The sequence below is a fragment of the Lasioglossum baleicum genome, unplaced genomic scaffold (genome assembly GCF_051020765.1).
Source record: "Lasioglossum baleicum unplaced genomic scaffold, iyLasBale1 scaffold0897, whole genome shotgun sequence".
Classification (NCBI taxonomy): Eukaryota; Metazoa; Arthropoda; class Insecta; order Hymenoptera; family Halictidae; genus Lasioglossum; species Lasioglossum baleicum.
Window position 1 is genome coordinate 18,407 of NW_027469956.1, and position 20,548 is coordinate 38,954.

Sequence of the window (20,548 nt, forward strand, 5' to 3'; positions counted from 1 at the left end):
AACACAGAATTAAAATTTCTGTTACAAGAATTTATATAAAAAATATAATTTTCAAATATTATTTCTTATATAAAATTTATTTGAACATTCTTTAATAGTTAGTAATTTTGTATTATTAATATTAAGTAAGATGTACATATTATTTATATTACTCTAGTTTATGATAATAATAAAACTTTTTGCAAGAATTAATTTAATATTTTTTAATATTACATTAAAGTTTTTAACATTACATTAAAAACTTTTCTTTTATAAGATTCACAGTTCTCCAAAGGTACAAATAAATGATTGTGTTTGATGAGAATGTATCAATTTAAAACTTGAGACTTAAAACCAAGACACTCTTTTATTATATATGCATATAATTTTGCTTATTAACATATAAAGTAGTTTGATAATATGATAAATAAGATATTACTTATGTAATTATCTTAATATTTATTAAGTATTTTACATGTATATACGCATACTAATTTTAATATATATATATTTTGATTTAAAATCTATTGGAAGACTATTATATTTGTTAAAATTTTTAATTAAAAAATTTTGCTAGTATAAATTGTCAAAACTTTGAATTATTCATAACATATTCATCATGTAAAATTACATTTGTTTTAGTATATATTATAATATTTTTTGATGTACGTAATTTATGAAAAAATAAAAAATTAATGACTAACATATCTCAAAATATTTGGATCATTGGAAATATAAATTTATAAACTATGTATGTACATCTATGAAAATATTGAAGTAAAGAAAATATTTTAATTATACATATAATAATAGTGTAAAAATGTATTTATAAAATTTTAATTTATTATTCATAACAAACAGTACCAATGTCAATATAAAAGCTTTGATCGGGTTTTCCAATATCTCGTAAGGCCACATCTATTATAGGCAATCTTACAGGTTTATCAGTTTGATATGAAATTACTGTCTTGCCCCATTCTCCATTGTGTATCTATAAAAATTAATATAAATAGATGTTATAATATTTCCTAATTAGAAATTTGTGTACATTAAGATTTTAGTACCTAAATAATTTAAAACTTACTTTACATTCATCAGTTATCATCTCATATCTTAGGCGTTGATTTCCACGTGGTGTTAATTCAGCATCATTCCATGTTAAAAATTTCATTCCCTTTCTATATGTCTTTCTTACAGAATCAAAGTAACCTATGCTATTTTTACAGTGATACGTTATATTTTGATATGCAAGTTTTGATAGAAGTTGTAGGAAACCAATTTGATTGCTATCTGCTTTATATGTAATCTGTATATTGCACATATTAAAAATAATAATAATTAATTTGACACATTGAAAACTTATATTATTATGCAGGTTTATTTCAACTTGTATTACCTTCATTCCATCCTCTATATCACTTAACCAAGTTTCTGGTTGTTCTGTGATATATTTAATTTCTGGGGAACGTACTGGGTTTGGTAATATACATGTTGCATGTTTATCAGCATCACAATACACTAAAAATTGCATCTCTTGTATCTCCTTCATTGGGATCAACCCAATATTCCCCTAAAATGAAAAAATATTTTTAAGAAATAAATTAATGTTCTAAGATAATTTACAGAGTAAGATTTCATTTATCATATGTTTTTTAATTTGTAAACTAACCAGAAGGTTTATCGGGATAAGCAGTATAAAGATCTCTACAAGTTTTGGCTGGTGAATTTTTTCCACCATCTGGTTTCATAAATTTCTGGAATGATGATTTTAATTGTTTGTATGCTTTCAAAATGAGTTCTTGCCTTTCCTTTTCAGTCATATCTTGGCCAAACATTCTGGGTGGTTCATCACCAATTAATGGATCTGGTCCTTTAGTTTGGCCTTGTCCTATTCAATATAATAAAAATTAGCCTTATAGTACTGAAAGACAAGGATGTTTAGTATATAAAAGTATTAAGCATAATTTAATAATAACGTTATTCGATGTTTATAATTATGCAATAGTACTTAATAATATAAAAAGTAAGCAATTTCTACTTGTACTTTATAAAAAATGTAAATATGAATATATTGAAAAAAATTATAGTTATTACCTAAAAGAGCAGCTAAAGATGCAGCATCATAACCTAATCCAAGTTCACCAGGTGGGCCTGGAGGCCCTGGAGGACCAGGTGGTCCTGGTGATCCATGACGACCTTCTTCTCCTGTGGGACCTTTTGGCCCTGGATTACCAGTTAATCCAATTGGCCCAGGATTACCATCTCGTCCAGGACTACCTCTAGGTCCAACTTCACCATCTTTACCGGGTAGTCCAGGAAGTCCAGGTATTCCCTTTTCCCCTGGTAGACCAATAGGCCCAGGTAGACCTTGTAAACCAGTAAATCCTTGATGGCCTTTTACACCTTTCTGACCTTCTTCTCCACGTTCACCTTTTGGACCTTCTAATCCTATAGGTCCTGGTTTTCCTCTAGGTCCCTAATTGTAAGAATAGACATTTCTTTTTATTTCACTTAGTTTAAAATTATAATAAAAATAAATAGTAATGCTTAATTACAAGTTATCTAAATCATTATAATAATTAATATAAGTAAGATAACTAACTTGCTGTCCTTCTACACCTTGTGGTCCCGTTTCTCCTTTCTGTCCTCTTTCTCCAGTTGGTCCTATAGGACCTGCTTGACCACGTGGTCCCTAAATATCAATATATGTATATAAATATAACACTTTCATGTGATATTATTAAAGCTTTATATATAACTGTTAAAATTTCTAATAAATATAATATAGTCACATCTTACAGGTAATCCTGGAGGACCAGGTAACCCTGTTTGTCCTACTGCTCCAGGTGGTCCTTTATTTCCATGTCGACCTGCTATTCCTGGTGGTCCAGGTTTACCACTAGGTCCTTCTGGTCCAATTTCTCCCGATGGTCCAGGTGATCCAATTGGACCAATTTGTCCAGGAGGTCCAGATGGCCCTTCTGGTCCTGGTTTTCCAGGTATACCGGATTCACCCTATTATATTGTGTAATATTATATTATATCAGATAAAGTATGAAAGGATAAAATGGAATAAAATATAAACGTTATAATACATTGAATATTATTATAAGATCTTTAAGATGAAAATTTAATTAAACTCACGGGTGCTCCTCGTATTCCTCTAGCACCTATTGGCCCTGAAGGGCCTGGTAAACCAGGTAATCCTCTTTCACCAGGAGCACCTTGAGGACCTTGAGGTCCAGGAGCTCCTGATGGCCCTTGAGAACCACTTTCGCCTTTACTTCCATCTACACCCGGTAAGCCTGGATTTCCAATTGGTCCAGGATTTCCAGTTCGTCCTGTTTCTCCAATATTACCTTTGCTACCTGGTAATCCAGGTGGTCCTAGTGGTCCTACTGGACCTGGTGGACCCTATGGTTTTAAATTATAATTACATGTATTAACATGTAATTGATATTTTTAACAATAAAGAAAGAAACGTACTATTGGTCCAACGCTTCCTGGTATTCCTGGTGGTCCTACAATACCAGGCTCTCCTCTAGCTCCTGGTTCACCTCGCACTCCTTTAGCTCCGGTTAATCCAATTAGACCTTGTGGGCCAGGTTCACCTGGACTACCTATATTCGGAATTTATGCTCTAAGTCTGTGTTAAATATTAAATTTGACATTTTCTTAATTATTTACTATGTATTATCTTTTCTTACCAGATAGTCCAGGACTTCCTTGGTCTCCTTTTGAACCTGGATAACCGCGATCACCCTTTAATCCTGGTAAACCAATAAGTCCTTGTGGTCCTGGAAAGCCTTGGGATCCTTGTAGTCCTTGGGGCCCTCTCTCTCCTGGGTTTCCAAGAGCACCTACTTCTCCTGGGGGACCAGGTAAACCGGGATCGCCTCGTTCTGCCGGTTCACCTGGTGGTCCCGGCCGGACCAATTTGACCTTGTGGTCCACGTTCTCCAATTCGTCCTATAAAGGAATATTTTAGCATTATGTATTCTTTTAAGATAATAAATACATTGTTTTTGTAACATACAACCTGGAGGTCCTTCAGGACCAGATGGACCAATAGATCCTCTTTCTCCTTTTGGACCTGATTCTCCTGGCACACCTCGTACACCAGGTAATCCTACTAATCCAGATGGTCCTGGAATTCCTCTGTCTCCTTTTGTTCCAGGTAATCCCTAAAATATATATTTACAATAAATACGTCTAAAATAATTTTTTAAATACGATGCTCTATTTAATATAACGTAGGCAAATAATGTGTTACAAATTGAGAATCTTTTACATTATATATATATATATGAGAAAGTCAGAAAATACTTACAGGAGGACCATCTAATCCTTGTGCGCCTGGCTCTCCTCTTGGTCCTATTAACCCTGGACCTCCTGGTGTACCTCGTTCACCAGGAAATCCACGTTCACCTCTATTTCCGTGTACGCCTGGTAGACCAGGTGGTCCTTGAATGCCTGGTTCTCCATCTTTCCCTGGTGTCCCTGGATTACCAGTTGTACCTGGAAAACCCTAATTACATCAAATTATGTAATAAATATCGCATTGCTCCTTTGATTATTATTTTTATATTCATTTTGATAAACGTATTACATATTTTATACATCAATCATTTCCAAAATTGTATATTTCCTTATTTTTGAATGTTTGAAATATACCTGGAAACCTCTAGGACCTGGAGATCCTGGAGGTCCCCGTTCACCATCTGCTCCTGATGGCCCAGGTGAACCTTGTGGTCCTGGTGCCCCTTCTTTTCCTGTATCGCCTCTAGGACCAGGTGGTCCAGAACTTCCTGGTTCACCAGCTTTTCCGGGTTCGCCCTTTTAATGAATATATTTTTCGTAAAAGTAATATTTTTGACTGTTCAACTTTAATACCAAAATAAAAAAATGTGTAAATATTATTAATACCGGATATCCCTTTTTCCCCTGGAAGACCTAGTGCACCAGGTAAGCCTTGTAATCCAGGTGGGCCTTGTTCACCAGGTTTTCCATCAGCACCTTGAATTCCTCGTTCTCCTGGGTTACCTGGTTTTCCAGGAGCACCAGGGCGACCCATTAAACCACGTGTTCCCTGTAATATTACATTACAAATTTTCTTATATTATTAAATTGTTTTATTACATTTTTACTCATTGTTATTCTTTGCTATTTGCCAAGTATAAATATTCGATAGGGTGAATTTCATTGCATTACTAAAATAATTATGTTTGCAAAGATAAAAACCTGTAAACCGGGTAGTCCTGGGCGGCCAGGATCTCCTGTAGATCCTTTTGGTCCTGTTGGTCCAAGTGGTCCACGATCTCCAGGCTGACCTAATAATAGTAGTACAAAGTATTGATTTTATGGATATACATTATTTAGTGGAATAAATCTATTTTTAAAAGTAATAAATTATCGTGTTAATTATATTAGTACACCTTTAGGTCCCATAGGTCCATCAGGTCCTGGAAGACCTGGTGCCCCTGGTGTTCCACGTTCTCCGGGAGGACCAGATGTACCACTAGGACACCACGCATTCCTCTTTTCCCTCGTTTGCCCTCGTTTCCAGGAGGACCAGGCAAACCACGTGGTCCTGGAGATCCTGCATCACCTTTAGCGCCACTGTCACCTTTAAATCCTCTTTCACCAGGAAGTCCCTATAAATTATAATAGAATGATACAATGAGAGATTACTGTTAAGTACGAGAACAATAAGCTATTAGAGATATAAAATTACTAATAATTTTATGAGAATATAATGCAAAAATAATACTTACAGGCATTCCTTTCGTTCCCGGAGTACCAGAATTGCCGGGTATTCCAGGTTGTCCTCGAGCACCATGAAAACCTGGAGCACCAACTAAACCAGGTGCTCCTGTACTTCCTTTTTTCTCCAGGTATTCCATCTTTCCCCTGAGGACCCTGTGGTCCAGATTCCCCAGGTTGTCCAGGACGTCCAGTTTCACCTACGAGTATAAGAGAAGTGAAATACATCTTATTTCTTACAAAATATATAAAATTCGAAGTAAATAGAAAAATTATATAAAAATTAATGTATGAGGTATTTTAAGTTAAAATACTTTTTGCATACGTTTCATCCAGTTTTAGCAAATAGATATTATATAATAAATAATCTTTAACTGGATACTTGTATGTGTATACGAAAAAACTTAAAATGATAGATATACCTCGAGGTCCTTGTATGCCTTGACTTCCTTTTGGTCCTTGTGCTCCCTGCTCTCCCTTTATTCCAGGACTACCGGGAAAACCAGGAGAACCAGGTTTACCTACAGCACCCTATAAACATTATACATCTGTTACTTTATAGTTAAAATTTTATATTTCTGATACTTATTATTTTACTTACAGGTTGTCCAGGAGGTCCAGAAATTCCATCCACTCCTCTAATTCCTGGAGGCCCTGGTGGGCCCTCTCTACCTCTCTCACCACGTGGACCTGCAGGACCCTATATAATTAATAATATCTAATGAACTGTTATTTCATATAATTGGAAGGTATAATTACAGTTTACAAAAATTACTTTTGATTATGTTAATAACAATGTTTGATACTTACCAGAGGTCCTATAAGGCCCATCGGTCCTGGGGCACCCATGGATCCTTTCTCACCAGATATGCCTTGTTCCCCTTTTGCACCATCTAATCCTGGAAATCCACGATGACCCTTTACACCAGGAAGACCAGGCATTCCTGGAAGTCCCCTTGAGCCGACTGGACCAACTGATCCTGGAGGTCCAGGCTCTCCATCTTCACCTGTATTACCCTAATAATAATAATAATTTTATGTACAAAATATATTGGTCTTGTCAAATAATTTTACTAAACAGGTGCAATATTTTATTAACAATAATTAAAAAGTAATATACTGAGAAAGTTATGTGATATAATTTCTAATTTTGTTTTGTTTTCAATGATAAGAGGAATTTTTTAAGACTAAAATAAACTTTTTTTAAACATTTTTATTATGATACTTTTATTATTATAATATTTCAATCCATGTGTTAAATATTATCCTCTATGTATACGTAAATATCAATACTTTTCATGACTGTTGCATACTGTATAACAAATTTCTAAGCTCTATTTATAATTTTATTAAGTTATTAATTATGCGTTAATTAATTACATACGTACATCTTTCCCAGTTAAACCAGGTAATCCTCTTGGGCCTGGTGCACCAGGCGGACCTGGAGTTCCAGGTTCTCCAGATTCTCCACGCACTCCTTGAAACCCCTGTGGTCCAGGTGGACCAGGTGGGCCTAATAAACATTAAAAAATATTGACTTTATATATAACAATAAACAGTTAAAGATAACTGCCAAAGCTAGAAGTATTACCTGCTGGACCACGGGGACCAATAGGACCTACTTGTGTTTGTAGATAAGCTTCTGGGCCATACAATGGTGCTGCTGCTCCAGTTGGCCCTTTATCTCGATTAGCTTGAGATAAAGCTAATTGTTGGTAATACATTGATACCTGTCAACATTAATTTATTATCAAAAATGTGTATATACAGTATATGATTTTATTATGTACATAACTTACAATGATATGATATATTGATTTCAAATAATAGATGAAAATCTAAGTTTAACGTGTAGCTTTATATTACATTGTATAACTGAACTAAGTGATAAGTATTAATTGTGAACAAATGTTAATAATTCCTTACATCAGGTACAGGTCCTGGAGGTCCTGGAGGTCCTGGAATTCCTGGAGATCCAGGTTGTCCAGGATATCCAGCATCTCCTGGACGACCACTGTCTCCAGGTCTACCGGGTTCTCCCTAATTTATGAAAATAGTGTGAGTTGTTACTAAATTATTTATTATCAGGTACAATTTTATAATAATACGTGTTAGTGTAATGTATATGTACTATTAACGGTATTAACAAAACTAAATTATGTGATATTTTTTTATTATATTTACCCTAGGTCCAGGAACAGCGACTGCACTTATTACATTACTTTCTCCAGGAACGATTTCTGTTGGTGACTAGCATTGAAAATAAATAAAATTTATAACTATGAATATTAGTAATTTTATGTGTATACGTACGTACTTTGAATATCGTATTATATACTTACTAAATGACTTCTTTCAGAAGTAGCATATTGTTCATCAGGTATTTCTATCGTGATGAACAAAACATAAGAATACAGTTATTACATTTTTGAATGTGTAAACATACATTTATTTTATTAATGAGTCAATATATTAAATTGTGGAAAAAGGAATCCATTTAACATTATAAAAATAATGAATTTCTTTTTCCTCAACCTAATATAATTTTCTAAATTATTAATTTCCTTATGATAATTAAGAAACAATTGTCAGCGCCATCTATAAGTTTTAAGTGAAAACTTAATGATAATGAAGAAGCAACTATCAGCGTCGTCTATGACTTAAGACTGGAAACTTATGTTCTAGTTCAAAATTATAGATGGTACTGACAATTGTTTGTTCATTATCATTAAGTTCCCGGTTAAAAATCGTAGATGGCGCTGACAACTATTTCTTAATTATCATTAGGAAATTTATAATTTAGAAAATTATATTAGGTTGGGGAAAAAGAAATCTATTACTTTATAATTTTAAATAGATTTCCTTTTTCCCAACCTAATATAATATCGCGATAAATTTAATATAAAGGTAAAAATTCGAAGGTTAAAGGACTCTAACTTTTTCGATACTTAATTTTTTAAGATTTTTATAAGTCTAATTTATATATAAGTACTTTGTGTAACTGCAATTTTCTATATGTAATTTCTTTAATGATATAATTATACAAATAAATAATTATATAAATTAAATAAATCTAATATTATTTATCATTAGTTCACTATTAATATTTTCTAACGTTATCTAATATAATTATCTATTATATACCTAATATTAAATAATAATATCGTAATTTTATTACTTATTTATCTATTATCATTAGTTAATATTTAAATTAAGTTAAATTAAATTAAGGTATTACGTTACTAAATTAAGTAATTATTATTATTATTATTACTGAATAATAATAAAATTATCTATAACATATCAATATTAGATAATATTATTTATTCGTCGTATTTATTCTTATATAAATACATTTTATTGGATGTTTACCATTGTCATTAAATATAACATGAAAAAATTATCTTTAATGAAGTACAGAAATAAAAATATTAGAAGGAAGTTGTTGGATAATAAAAATAGTTAATTAGTTAATTAAATAGTTAATAAAAATAGTTAAATAGTTAATAAAAATAGTTAAATAGTTAATAAAAATAGTTAAATAGTTAATAAAAATAGTTGGATAATAAAAATAATAAAAAGTATTAAATGAAGTGTTAAATAAAGTAAAATAAACGATACATAAGGAGTGAAGTATGAAAGAATTTTTCTGTAGCAATACACAAACCAAGACATTCCAAATGAATCAATGTTTAGAAAAATACTGAGAAAAAAGAATTGCTTCGAATCAGTTGCTTACAGTGTTAGAAATAATATTGACATCAGTACGTCTATTGTAAAACTGTCTCTGAATATCCAACTAAACAGGAAGTTTCATCGCTTGTTAGAAATTGAAAGCGTGCTATGACAAACAGTTATTCCAAACTGAAGGCAGTAATTCAGACACCTCGTGAATTTGCAACATTAGAAAGCTATTTGCTTGTGGCAAATGGCACGATCATGAATCCAGATCGATGTGTCAGATTTAGATCATAAGTTTACAGTCATAAAGTTAGTAAATAGCATTTAAATTAAGTAATAAAAAAATGCAATCGATAGCTCTATCAAACAGTAAATATAAATATAAATAAAAAGCAATACAAACGAATTATTCAATAATTAATTGATTTATCAATTTATTAATTGTACGTACTTAAATCATTAACTAGGTCTTTTTAATTTAAGTTAATTTTAATTAAAAATCAAAATTAAGTTAAATCATTAACTAGACCTTTTTAATTTAACTTAATTTTGATTTTGATTCAGAAGAAATTGAAAATTTTATTGGTAACAGTTATGTATATTATGTTACTTTTCCAAATTTTTAAGTTTCTTTCCGTTTCGTTGCAGAAGAATTAAACTTTCGAAAATAATAGCTAAATTGTACATTTAATATTCAATAATTTTGTTATTCTTTAGAATGCCAAAAAACAAAATAATTTCTTTAATTATAATATTTTATAATATCTTAATTCTATTTAAATAAAACGTGTTTTTTTCTTTGTTATATATTCGCAATATTTCTATGTTATAATTATTGTAATACCAATTACCAAATTTATATTCGATAAATTATATATTGAAGTATCAAATACCTTGACTGAAAGATCGAACTGTTGTTTGGGCTGGTACATCTGTAGATAACGATGGTCTGTAGAATATTTGCAATGTTTCTGTTGGTAATCCACTCCTGCCTTTATATTTCATGTAATATGAATAATAAGATTAATATATTCATCAATATCTTTCATTAATATTAAATCGTAATATTATAATATTATAATGTTCTTTAATGTTAATTCTTATAACCATAAGCAGTCACAAATTTATAATACTAACTTCTATAGACATACTGAATTTCACGTAGCAATGTCTCATTTTTATATATAAAAATTTAATCATTCGTGAATTTTTTCAATCTGCTTTTCTAAACTACTTTTCTAAATATTCTAAATAAATAATAAGTAATAATATAAGTAATAAGTAATAAGTAATAATATAAGTAATAAGTAATAAGTAATAATATAAGTAATAAGTAATAAGTAATAATATAAGTAATAAGTAATAAGTAATAATATAAGTAATAAGTAATAATATAAGTAATAAGTAATAATATAAGTAATAAGTAATAATATAAGTAATAAGTAATAATATAAGTAATAAGTAATAATATAAGTAATAAGTAATAATATAAGTAATAAGTAACAAGTAATAATATAAATAATAATATTAATAATATATAATAATATTAAAAAAGATTCGTGAAATGTAAACGTACTCGGAGTATTGATGATGCTAGATGTAACAGGCGGTGGTGGAGTAGTTGTTGTTGCGGTTTCTAAACAAATAAACATTATTAAAACAATTATTTAAAAATCTTAAAATAAACCTAAATACACATAAATATATAAATTCACATATAAATACAATGTTAAGTATAAAATATTAAAATCGAAACACGAATGAATCAATCTTTTTAAATAAATTTTTCTTTTGCTATTTTCAAAAATACTGTACTTTATAAAAATCCCTTCGCTTTAATTCTTATAATTTAATTTCTTATAATCGTAATACTCTGCTTAAGTCAATTAAAAAATTATTAAAAATTAATTTGTTATCGAAGATTATATTACAAATATAACTATAATCTGTATAACATAATAATAACATAATTATATAATAATATTATCTTCGATAATAAATTAATTTTTGATTACAATTTTAATTTATACTTAAAATAATTAAAATTGCATTTTAAAATAGAAAAAATATAATTGTAGGGTAAACATACATTTTGCTATTCTTTTATAAAACTATTATATATCGAATTTTGATGTTGAAGATGAATAGGAAGCGAATCTAAAATAATTATCGCGTTCAGCTAAAACAGGAGATAAAATACCTGTTTAATGTGCAAAAAGGTACTACCGGAAAGTATCGAGATGCGTGTCACTTAATAGACTATAGTAAAAACTTTAATTGTTAATTTTTATCAATTGACGCAATTGATTAATTGCATTGCGCAAAGCGCTAAAACAAGCATCCGATCCGAAGCTTCCGGTGCTACTCGCAGGGTTATTAATACATCCTTCAATTGCTTCGTAACTAATACAGCAAGTAACTTTATTATGCAGAAGTTTTACAATATATTGCATTTACGTTTAAAAACGTCGAAGAAATCATTATTTCGAAATATCTGCTTCTCTCGAAGTTATTACAGAAAATAATAAATACTTGTGTGAAAAAATACAAATTCACATATAATTGTTACACTTATTAAATATTAAACAGGTTTGATATTATTTACTATTCCATAGACGTATGAAATCGTTGTGGAAGTTGTATCGTGCATCACCATCGTCCTATATTACGCGCGACAAGATGGCCGTTACGCACAGAGAGAGAAAATGATTTCGCGTATAAAAATAAGCTAGAAATATAAGAAATTAATTCTTTCTAATATGAAATTTAATTTTTAAGAAAATTGGTATAACTTTATAAATATACTATGATTTGACAATTTGATTTCATAAATATATTATGATTTGATAATTTGATTTCATAAATATATTATGATTGATAATTTGATTTCATAAATATATTATCATTTGAAATATCGAATTTTGATTCTTAAAGTGCTTTATATAATAATTTGTATAAACACAAACGAACATTGAATTAGAAATAATGAAATGAATTTGTGAATTACGTGAAAAATTTTGTTCGCAACAAATATCGATATTTATTAATATGCTGCACTTGAAAAGAATTACAATTAATTATAGTTATTTATTTCGATTGCAGAAGTTAGTAAGATTGAATAAATGTTTTTGTGTTAGTTCTTCTGCAACTTCTTTATTACTTATGCGATGATAAAACAACATAATGCACTGATAAATGTGAAAAATAAAACTGACAAAATACATACGAATATATGAATGTGTAATTGAGTAAAGAAAAAGTTGTAAAGTTGTAAACTTGTAAACTTGTAAAGTTCAAATGAAACAATTAAAGAATTAAATTATATTTTACAGCTATCTATATCATTTGAATTTTGTACCTTGAAAAAATTTGTTAGAATCAACTTGTAATTTTCTACTTATATATTTATATTCACATATAATGCAAGTATATACAATAATATATAATAGTAAGCAACAGAAATTGTCAATTATATCTTGAAAATAGTAAGAATTGCGAGATTAATATTTCAAAAGTTTTAATTAAACATAAAAATATGTAATCATGTAAAAATTATTTAAAAAGTTATTCGCTTTTTCTATAACGATAGTTTTCATCGATATGCTATTACAAACATTTGAAATTGGAGAGAATCATCAATTATGTAATTAATTATGTTCAGAAAGTAAATTTTTACCATTCTTTCTGAAATTAATAACCGTTAATTTTCGAAATTTCCATTAAAAAATCAATTTTTTACGAAACACCTAAATAAAAAAATCTGTAGCTATAACATATAACATCTATGTATTAAAGAAAAGAAAAATGTTTGTATAAATTTAGTAAAATATGACTGTTAAGTAAAATTAGACTATTGCGAATTTAAGTTACCCTAAATTATTCTGATTTTTGCTCACGCCATAATACTTATACGATTCCCAATATTGTGATATTTACCTCTATGAAAAAAAGAAACTTTGGTATGGACTTGCAATCAGTATATTACGATTTTTAAATAAAATTAGCGAAATCAACAATTTGAATTAATTGTAAATTGCCACCATTTTTTATCCTTGCTCATGCCAGAATATTTTATTTTCATTACTAATATTTGACATCAACAAAAGGAAATTATACATTCAATAAAATATGATACTCAAACGATATTGAATTATCCTGATTTGAATTTACTCTACACCACCGGAATATAACTTATTTACACCAACAGAATAATCGAATTGAAAAAAGAAAACTAGAAATTAATCTCAAATTTATCACATTCTATACTACATCCTATAACAATAACTTTATCGAACAAAATTAACTAAAATCAATTAAAATCAACGGTATGTTACTTCTGCACTGCCGATTTTGGGAATCAAAAATGGCAATCATTATACTTCCACAACGACTTATTTACACCACTAGAGTAATCAACTTAAAGGAAAACTAGAAATTAATCTCACATTTATCCCACTCTATACTACATCCTATAACAATAACCTAATCGAACAAAATCAATTAAAATCGACGGTATGTTGCACTGCCGATTTTGGGAATCAAAAATGGCAACCATTATACTTCCACGACGACATACCTCGCGTAAACTACCGAGCATAACTTAATACAATATTAACAATAATACAATATTAATACAATATTAACAATATTAACTTCTGTCAACATCCGAGGTATCCTTCGCTGTGAGAAAATTCGATTCGTCTTCGAATCGAATGATCTCAACTAAATCTCAACTTATCGTCGGAAGCGTGGTTGTTGCGTCGCGTAAAAGAAAAATGGAAGGTAATACTCACCGTTTCTATCGTCGTACTCATCGTAATCATCGTAACCCTCGTAGTAATCATATTCTCTGTTGTTGGGTTGTTGAGCTTGCAGCGGCTTGGAGCGTTGTTTCCTGAGTTTGGTCCGTATAGAGTCGACCCGGAGGAAAAGAAGCTGAACCACGACGAACGCCGCCGCTAGCTGAAGGGCCTTCGGCCCCATGAGCAACTACGATGGTGGATGCCAGTAACGTGATCCTAGAGCCAACTCGCCTTCGTCTGATGCTGAGGACAACTAGACATACGACAACTGGCGTATCATCTATTTAGCAGATGCTTTGTAACTCAGGGGAGGTCATCATCCTCCGTTTTACGATCTACATGCAGTCCTCCCACTGTCTTGGTTCCATCTCATCCCTTCCCTGTGATCCCTTTCCTTCGATCTCTCTTTTTTTCTCCTATCTTCCTCTATTTCTCTTTCAGAATCCCATTCTTCGCTCATCCATCAGACACGTTGACGAAGGTAAGGGTGAAACGTTCACCAGGCGTTGTTCGATCGAATTTTTACAATCTTGCACGTTTGTACTCGTTAACACTATGTTTACGGGGGTTTTTTGTATACCTATTTCTATGGACATTTAGGGTAAAGAAAACCACATATTTTCTTTAAAAAGAATTATGGGTTTAATTTGGAAACAATCGCAGTATTACCAGACTTAATATAAATTAATTAAATCTGTTAATATCGTATAATTGAAGCAACCCATCCGTCAATTCACGGGTACCGTAAATCTAGTGTTAAGAAGGTTCGAGTTTAGTAACGGTACGAACTCCTTTTGGTTGATTTTCAAAAACGTTGAAATTACTTGAAATCATGCTAATTTAATGGAACATTTCTATTAACGTTTTCATGAAAATCTAGGAATTCTAATTTTAGTCTCATCGTTTGATGACTTTTGGATTCTACTGTGGTCTAATTATTCTTTGCACCTGTTCCTAATGGTTTGCGTAATTTAACAATTAATTTAAACAATTATAACTTTCGCTTCGTCGTGGGATTTCTCAAGCATTGAGGATATTATTAAGAATATTGTTATTATTACTGAGAATATTGTTATTATTTTGAGAATATTGTTATTATTATTGAGAATATTCTTGTTTCTTTTTAAATTTGGGTAACTTTTGACAATTTCTAGTGATTTGTCGATGACTGTTGACGGCTTTAGTAACAGAAAGGGTACGTGAACAGAGGTGATCCAAAGTTTATGTACCATTTATTTCAATTGCGATTATTAGAAAAGAAATCGTTTGTGCGCTCTTTTGTTTCGTGTCTATTTCATCCTAGATCCGTTTTACGAAATGAAGAGGTCATCACCCTTTACCAAGAAACTGCATATGTCTTTTATTACGATGATCGAGTACGCACGCCACTTATTTTCTTGTACTAAATGTGCTTTCAATTTTATCTAAAGTCATTGGACATGTGTTAGAAGAATCAGTGTTAAAAATAGAAAACAAATTTTTTCTAGCAATTCTTCCAATTATCTCGAATTTAATTATATATCATCTAATGAGAATTTTCTAATTATCGATAATAGATCCATTTTTATTAAACTTTACATAACTAAAGTTATTAATTTGCGAAATAACTCGTCGCTAAATGTAAATGTAACATTTTTTTCTACATAGTACAAAAAGTATTGAAAAATATACTTTCGAAATTTCAATAAAAATTCAAATTTCATGCACCATTCGATAGGAAGGGCCATTCATATGCGTGTTCTTTATAGAAATATTATATTTGCTTAATTTTATTTCATTTGAAATTTAAGATACTTCATTATAAATTCAACTTGTTACAAATATTCGATGAAATTATATTAAGTTTGTTGTCTTATTTAACATGCTGAAATATAAAATATCTTGTAATGAGAAAAAATGGTTTTAACATTGTAAAGTATAATTGCAAAGTATAAATAACACTGTAAAGTATAATCATTTACTAAAATTGGATTCTACAAATTTAATATGTAAGGTCGATAGTAAAAAGAATCTTTTTATTAAAGTATTAACTCTTATGCTCGAAAACTAATGTCTTCTTCAGCAACTATAATATTACAGGGTTTTTATTTTATTTCATTGTTTTTGTTTAAACTGAATGTTTTTGTAAATTTAAGTTAAATTATATTAGTTTGTTATATGAAATGTAAACATAGTATAAACGCATATGTATATAGATATAAATATAAAAGTAGATATAAATAAATAATGTTGTATATATAAAAAGATGACTAACAAGATGTGTTCTGCATTTGTGACCAGAATTGTTGCGAAAGTGTGAACTAGGACATAAATTGGACGCGATGCATCATGTTACCATGTTATAGTGTCCTCACTCAATATTCAAGTGAAACAAACATAAGTATACATACGAGATATGCACTCAATTCTGAGGCCATTGAAAATACTAAACACTGTTTATACACTTTTTTGTTTAATAAGCAACATTAATAAATATAACTGAGCACATATGTAAATTTTAAATTATTTTTGTTGGCGTTTAAACATATTAATTATTTAATTTACCATATTTATATTTAAATTAAATTAATTTATTACCTAAATTACAAAAAGAATGTGCGTAATTAAACGCGAAGAAGATAATTTACATGTTTATGATAATATACCACTCTCTCGAGTATATAAAATTATATTTAATATTCAATCATATATTCATTATAACACTTCGATTACAAAGTTTCTTTAAAATATCTCTTTTAATATCATACTGATTATTTGCGTGATATTGTTGCTTAATAAATGTGAATAGCGGTTTAATAACAATGTCACGTAAATTGTGATACTATGAAATAAATAATATTCAATTTTATTTATTTATCTGATGTTATTCCAATAATTTTTTAAATATCCATTCCTGTTATATTCCAAATTTAATTTCATATTTCAAATCTTAGTTTAATTAAATTTTTAATTATATTTCTTTATTTAATTATATCTTTGCAAATGTATAATAATAATAATAATGTTTCTATGAAAAACTAAATGTTTTTTTTTTTGTATAACGTTAAATACATAACATCTTCGAAATATTTTTTTCAGAAAATGTTGTATTAATTACTCTTAATAATCAGCAATATTGTGTCTCTGAATAGAATGATGTTAAATATATACAATGTTTTAAATGCAAGATGAAAATTTTTATAAAGATTTATATAAAAATTACAACTTAATTTAAAACAAATCACAGATATGTAACAAAACAAATCAACTACATTATAAAATGTAGTTTATAATTAATAATTTTAATTCTATATTTTACATAAACTTATCTTAGATATGTGCATATGTATATAGAAATTTTAATTGAAACATTTGTGAGATATATAACTTTTACTTAAAGTCATGATTAATTAATTTAATTAATTAAATCAAGGATATAGATTGAATTGATTATTTTACTAAGACTAATTGAAACAAAAATTTACCAAATAATTTTTTTAAGTATTAAAGTAATTTCATTTAAATCGTATAAAAATAAAAATTATGTCTTACCAAAACAAAAAGAAAAAAAAAAAGGAAGACCACAGAGACGCTTCATGATCTTCCCGTTTTTACCGGTTATAGTTACGATAGTATTGTCGATACAGATCGCGTCATTTCAACTTAATAAGTTTATTAAACGACAATCATTATTTTGGCCGCATTCCCGGAGCGCGACTTACTTTACAAAGCGTTAACCGTAATAGGCTACATTGACCCAAGTCCCTGTATCGTTGTGTCCGACTATAAATCAGAGTTGCCACTATTTCTAATAGTATATCTGGGCCAGTGTAATATTAGTCAGCGTTGTTTCTATGATTTTGTACAATAGATGTTCGTGATAATTCCGACCGTCGATTTTATCGACACTTAGTAACTTTCAACAACATCTGTAATTCAAGTTCGTTCATTTGTTAATTATTCGAAAATACAATGAATTATCTACTTATAATTATATTATACATCAATATTGACTCATTTTTATATATCTATATACAATTGTTTTCTTAATTTCATCTATATTTTAAATAACAAAAACACATATATTAATATTCGTTTTCCTAACCTTAATAGTTCAATCATTTCCTGTATGACAATAATATTTAATTAATACTATATTATTGTATATACCTTAAAAACATTTTAGATCCATAGAACATTTATAATATAATTCATACAGTAAGAAACTAAATCTTTAATATTATCATAAAAGATATATAGATTAAATCTAATATTCAATACGTATATAAATACTACATTTCTTTTTATCGCACGTCATGAATGTTTTCAAGTTTTCTTATCATTGTAGTATCGCTTTCAACGTTACCGATTCAGTATAGAATAAGATTACGTACATATAAAACAAAGAATCATACGTGAGATACAGAATAGAAGAACAGATGAAATATACGTATTATATTTTTCATCATACGACTTCGAGAATTACCTATTTGCCGTATAATTTTTATTTTACATGTGATATTATCGATTCAGTATTGGAAAAGATTACAGCGCCAGTATAGTGGCAGAACGTGTAATTACAAATCGCGATATTTAATTGTCTTCGAAGTAATTTTTCTACTGTATCGAAAGTATCATAATAATCTGTCAGTTTTAAATAAGGATGTATATCAACAATGAAATATACATCAAAAGTCATCAAAAAATTGAAGTTGGCGCCTTTAGATGTAAACTTGTATTTCTAAATACTTTGCGTTTCTCTCTACATTGCGATAAGTGTATGTTAATAATGTAATTTGTAATTTCTTGTCTTTTAAAAACTAATAATAGTACTTCAGAAATATAAATTATGGCACAGAAAATATGGATATATAAACCAAGGTCTTGTAAATCATAATTTAGTGGAAATGTTACTTTATCGTTTCCCGATCAGTGATATTAGTATAGGTATTATTATAATTGATGCGACTGAAAGAAAATAACGTATACTTCATTTAGAAACAAATATGTACATATATAATCGTTATTATTTTGCAAGTAGCTTCTGAGACTCCGGTTTCCTTTAAAAATATGTTATATTAAAAATTTATTATCATAAAATGGATGACAAAGATCACTACCAAAAAAAAAAAAATTATAACCGATACAAAAAATGAAATAAGATCTACATGTGACTGATATAGTATCAATATCTTCAAAATTATTAAAGACGCAAACTGAAATCGATATTTCCATTAACTTTCATTTTTCGTAACTGTTATAGAAAATAACCGCGTTCTTAAAATTATTTTACTAACCAAAATCGGTATAACAATTTTCAACCCCAGAATTCTACCTATTATCAGGAGAAAGTATAGTTGACGGTTACCATTTCGGTTTTACACTTTTAGAGATAGAAGAACTTGTTACTATCTTCCAACTATATGTTTGATAACTTATCGAAAAATATAATAAAATAAAAATTCAATATTCGAAGATGTTTGTTTGCGCGTAGAAGAGATAACCTTGCCGTAATTGAAGGCTACCTTATTTCGCAGACGAGAGATGGCAGGTTGTATGTGAAGCGAAGAGATGAAGACAGCCTCGTGACTTTAACTGCTATAGTCTTTGATTTCTTTGAGATGGGAGTGTACTGTTGCCTCGTGTTGAGTTTGCTGGCTTGATGATGGACTTATGTCAAATTTTCGGCAAATTCCAATTCTTCTTCTTCCAATTATCCATGTCGCCAGAGCAGGTGAGTTGTTTAAGGTCAATCGGTGGATAATTTGTTCTGTTACTGGTAATGGTTTGTAAAATATTCCAGGAAATAGAATCTGGATATTTTTGAGTTTTAAGACAAAAAGAAATCTACTTGTTGACCTTGCACGTTATTCACTGGATGTGGTGTTTCAAAAATAACGAGCCAGTGTGCTATCAATATTCCCTGTATCGACATTTGATTATGATGCACATCACAAATAGGCGATCTTTGGTTAGATCAAAGCGCCTTCTAGTGGATGAAACGAACAATATCTGATGTATAGATATCGACATCTTTGTGATCTTAGATGGAAGTCTTTACATGATATTTACTGGTAATTATGTAGGCCAGTGACTAGATCATTGTTAAGTATAGTTGGTTTGAACGATATAAATGATATAGAGAGGTTGTAAACCCAGTCAACCGCAGAACAAAGGTTCGCATTTGTGAAACAGTATCTTAAGATAGTTTGGAGAGAGAGAACTCGAGCGTCCATCTAGTCGTACGATATCGATTTGGTGTTTCTTTTCAGTGTTCAAAATATTAAACAGAATTTAATAGTGTATGAGAGGTAGTATATCAGAATGTGGTAGTAAATTGATCG

At 29.4% G+C, this 20,548-nt stretch overlaps 1 protein-coding gene across 1 annotated transcript; it reads right to left on the reverse strand.

The window, feature by feature from the left end:
* Positions 1-823: 823 nt before the first annotated feature.
* On the reverse strand, positions 824-14,406 carry LOC143220397 (uncharacterized). The gene is given in 33 exon segments (XM_076446052.1): positions 824-970; positions 1,064-1,285; positions 1,376-1,501; positions 1,503-1,549; positions 1,649-1,867; positions 2,074-2,455; positions 2,582-2,671; positions 2,779-2,994; positions 3,124-3,393; positions 3,466-3,599; positions 3,687-3,906; positions 3,908-3,948; positions 4,019-4,163; positions 4,310-4,507; positions 4,654-4,815; positions 4,906-4,917; positions 4,919-5,068; positions 5,221-5,309; positions 5,415-5,502; positions 5,505-5,633; positions 5,754-5,864; positions 5,866-5,942; positions 6,165-6,273; positions 6,344-6,442; positions 6,553-6,759; positions 7,131-7,255; positions 7,334-7,472; positions 7,669-7,782; positions 7,927-7,992; positions 8,085-8,128; positions 10,317-10,415; positions 11,000-11,059; positions 14,217-14,406. Coding segments are annotated over 33 exon segments (4,527 nt in total).
* Between the last annotated feature and the right edge of the window lie 6,142 nt (positions 14,407-20,548).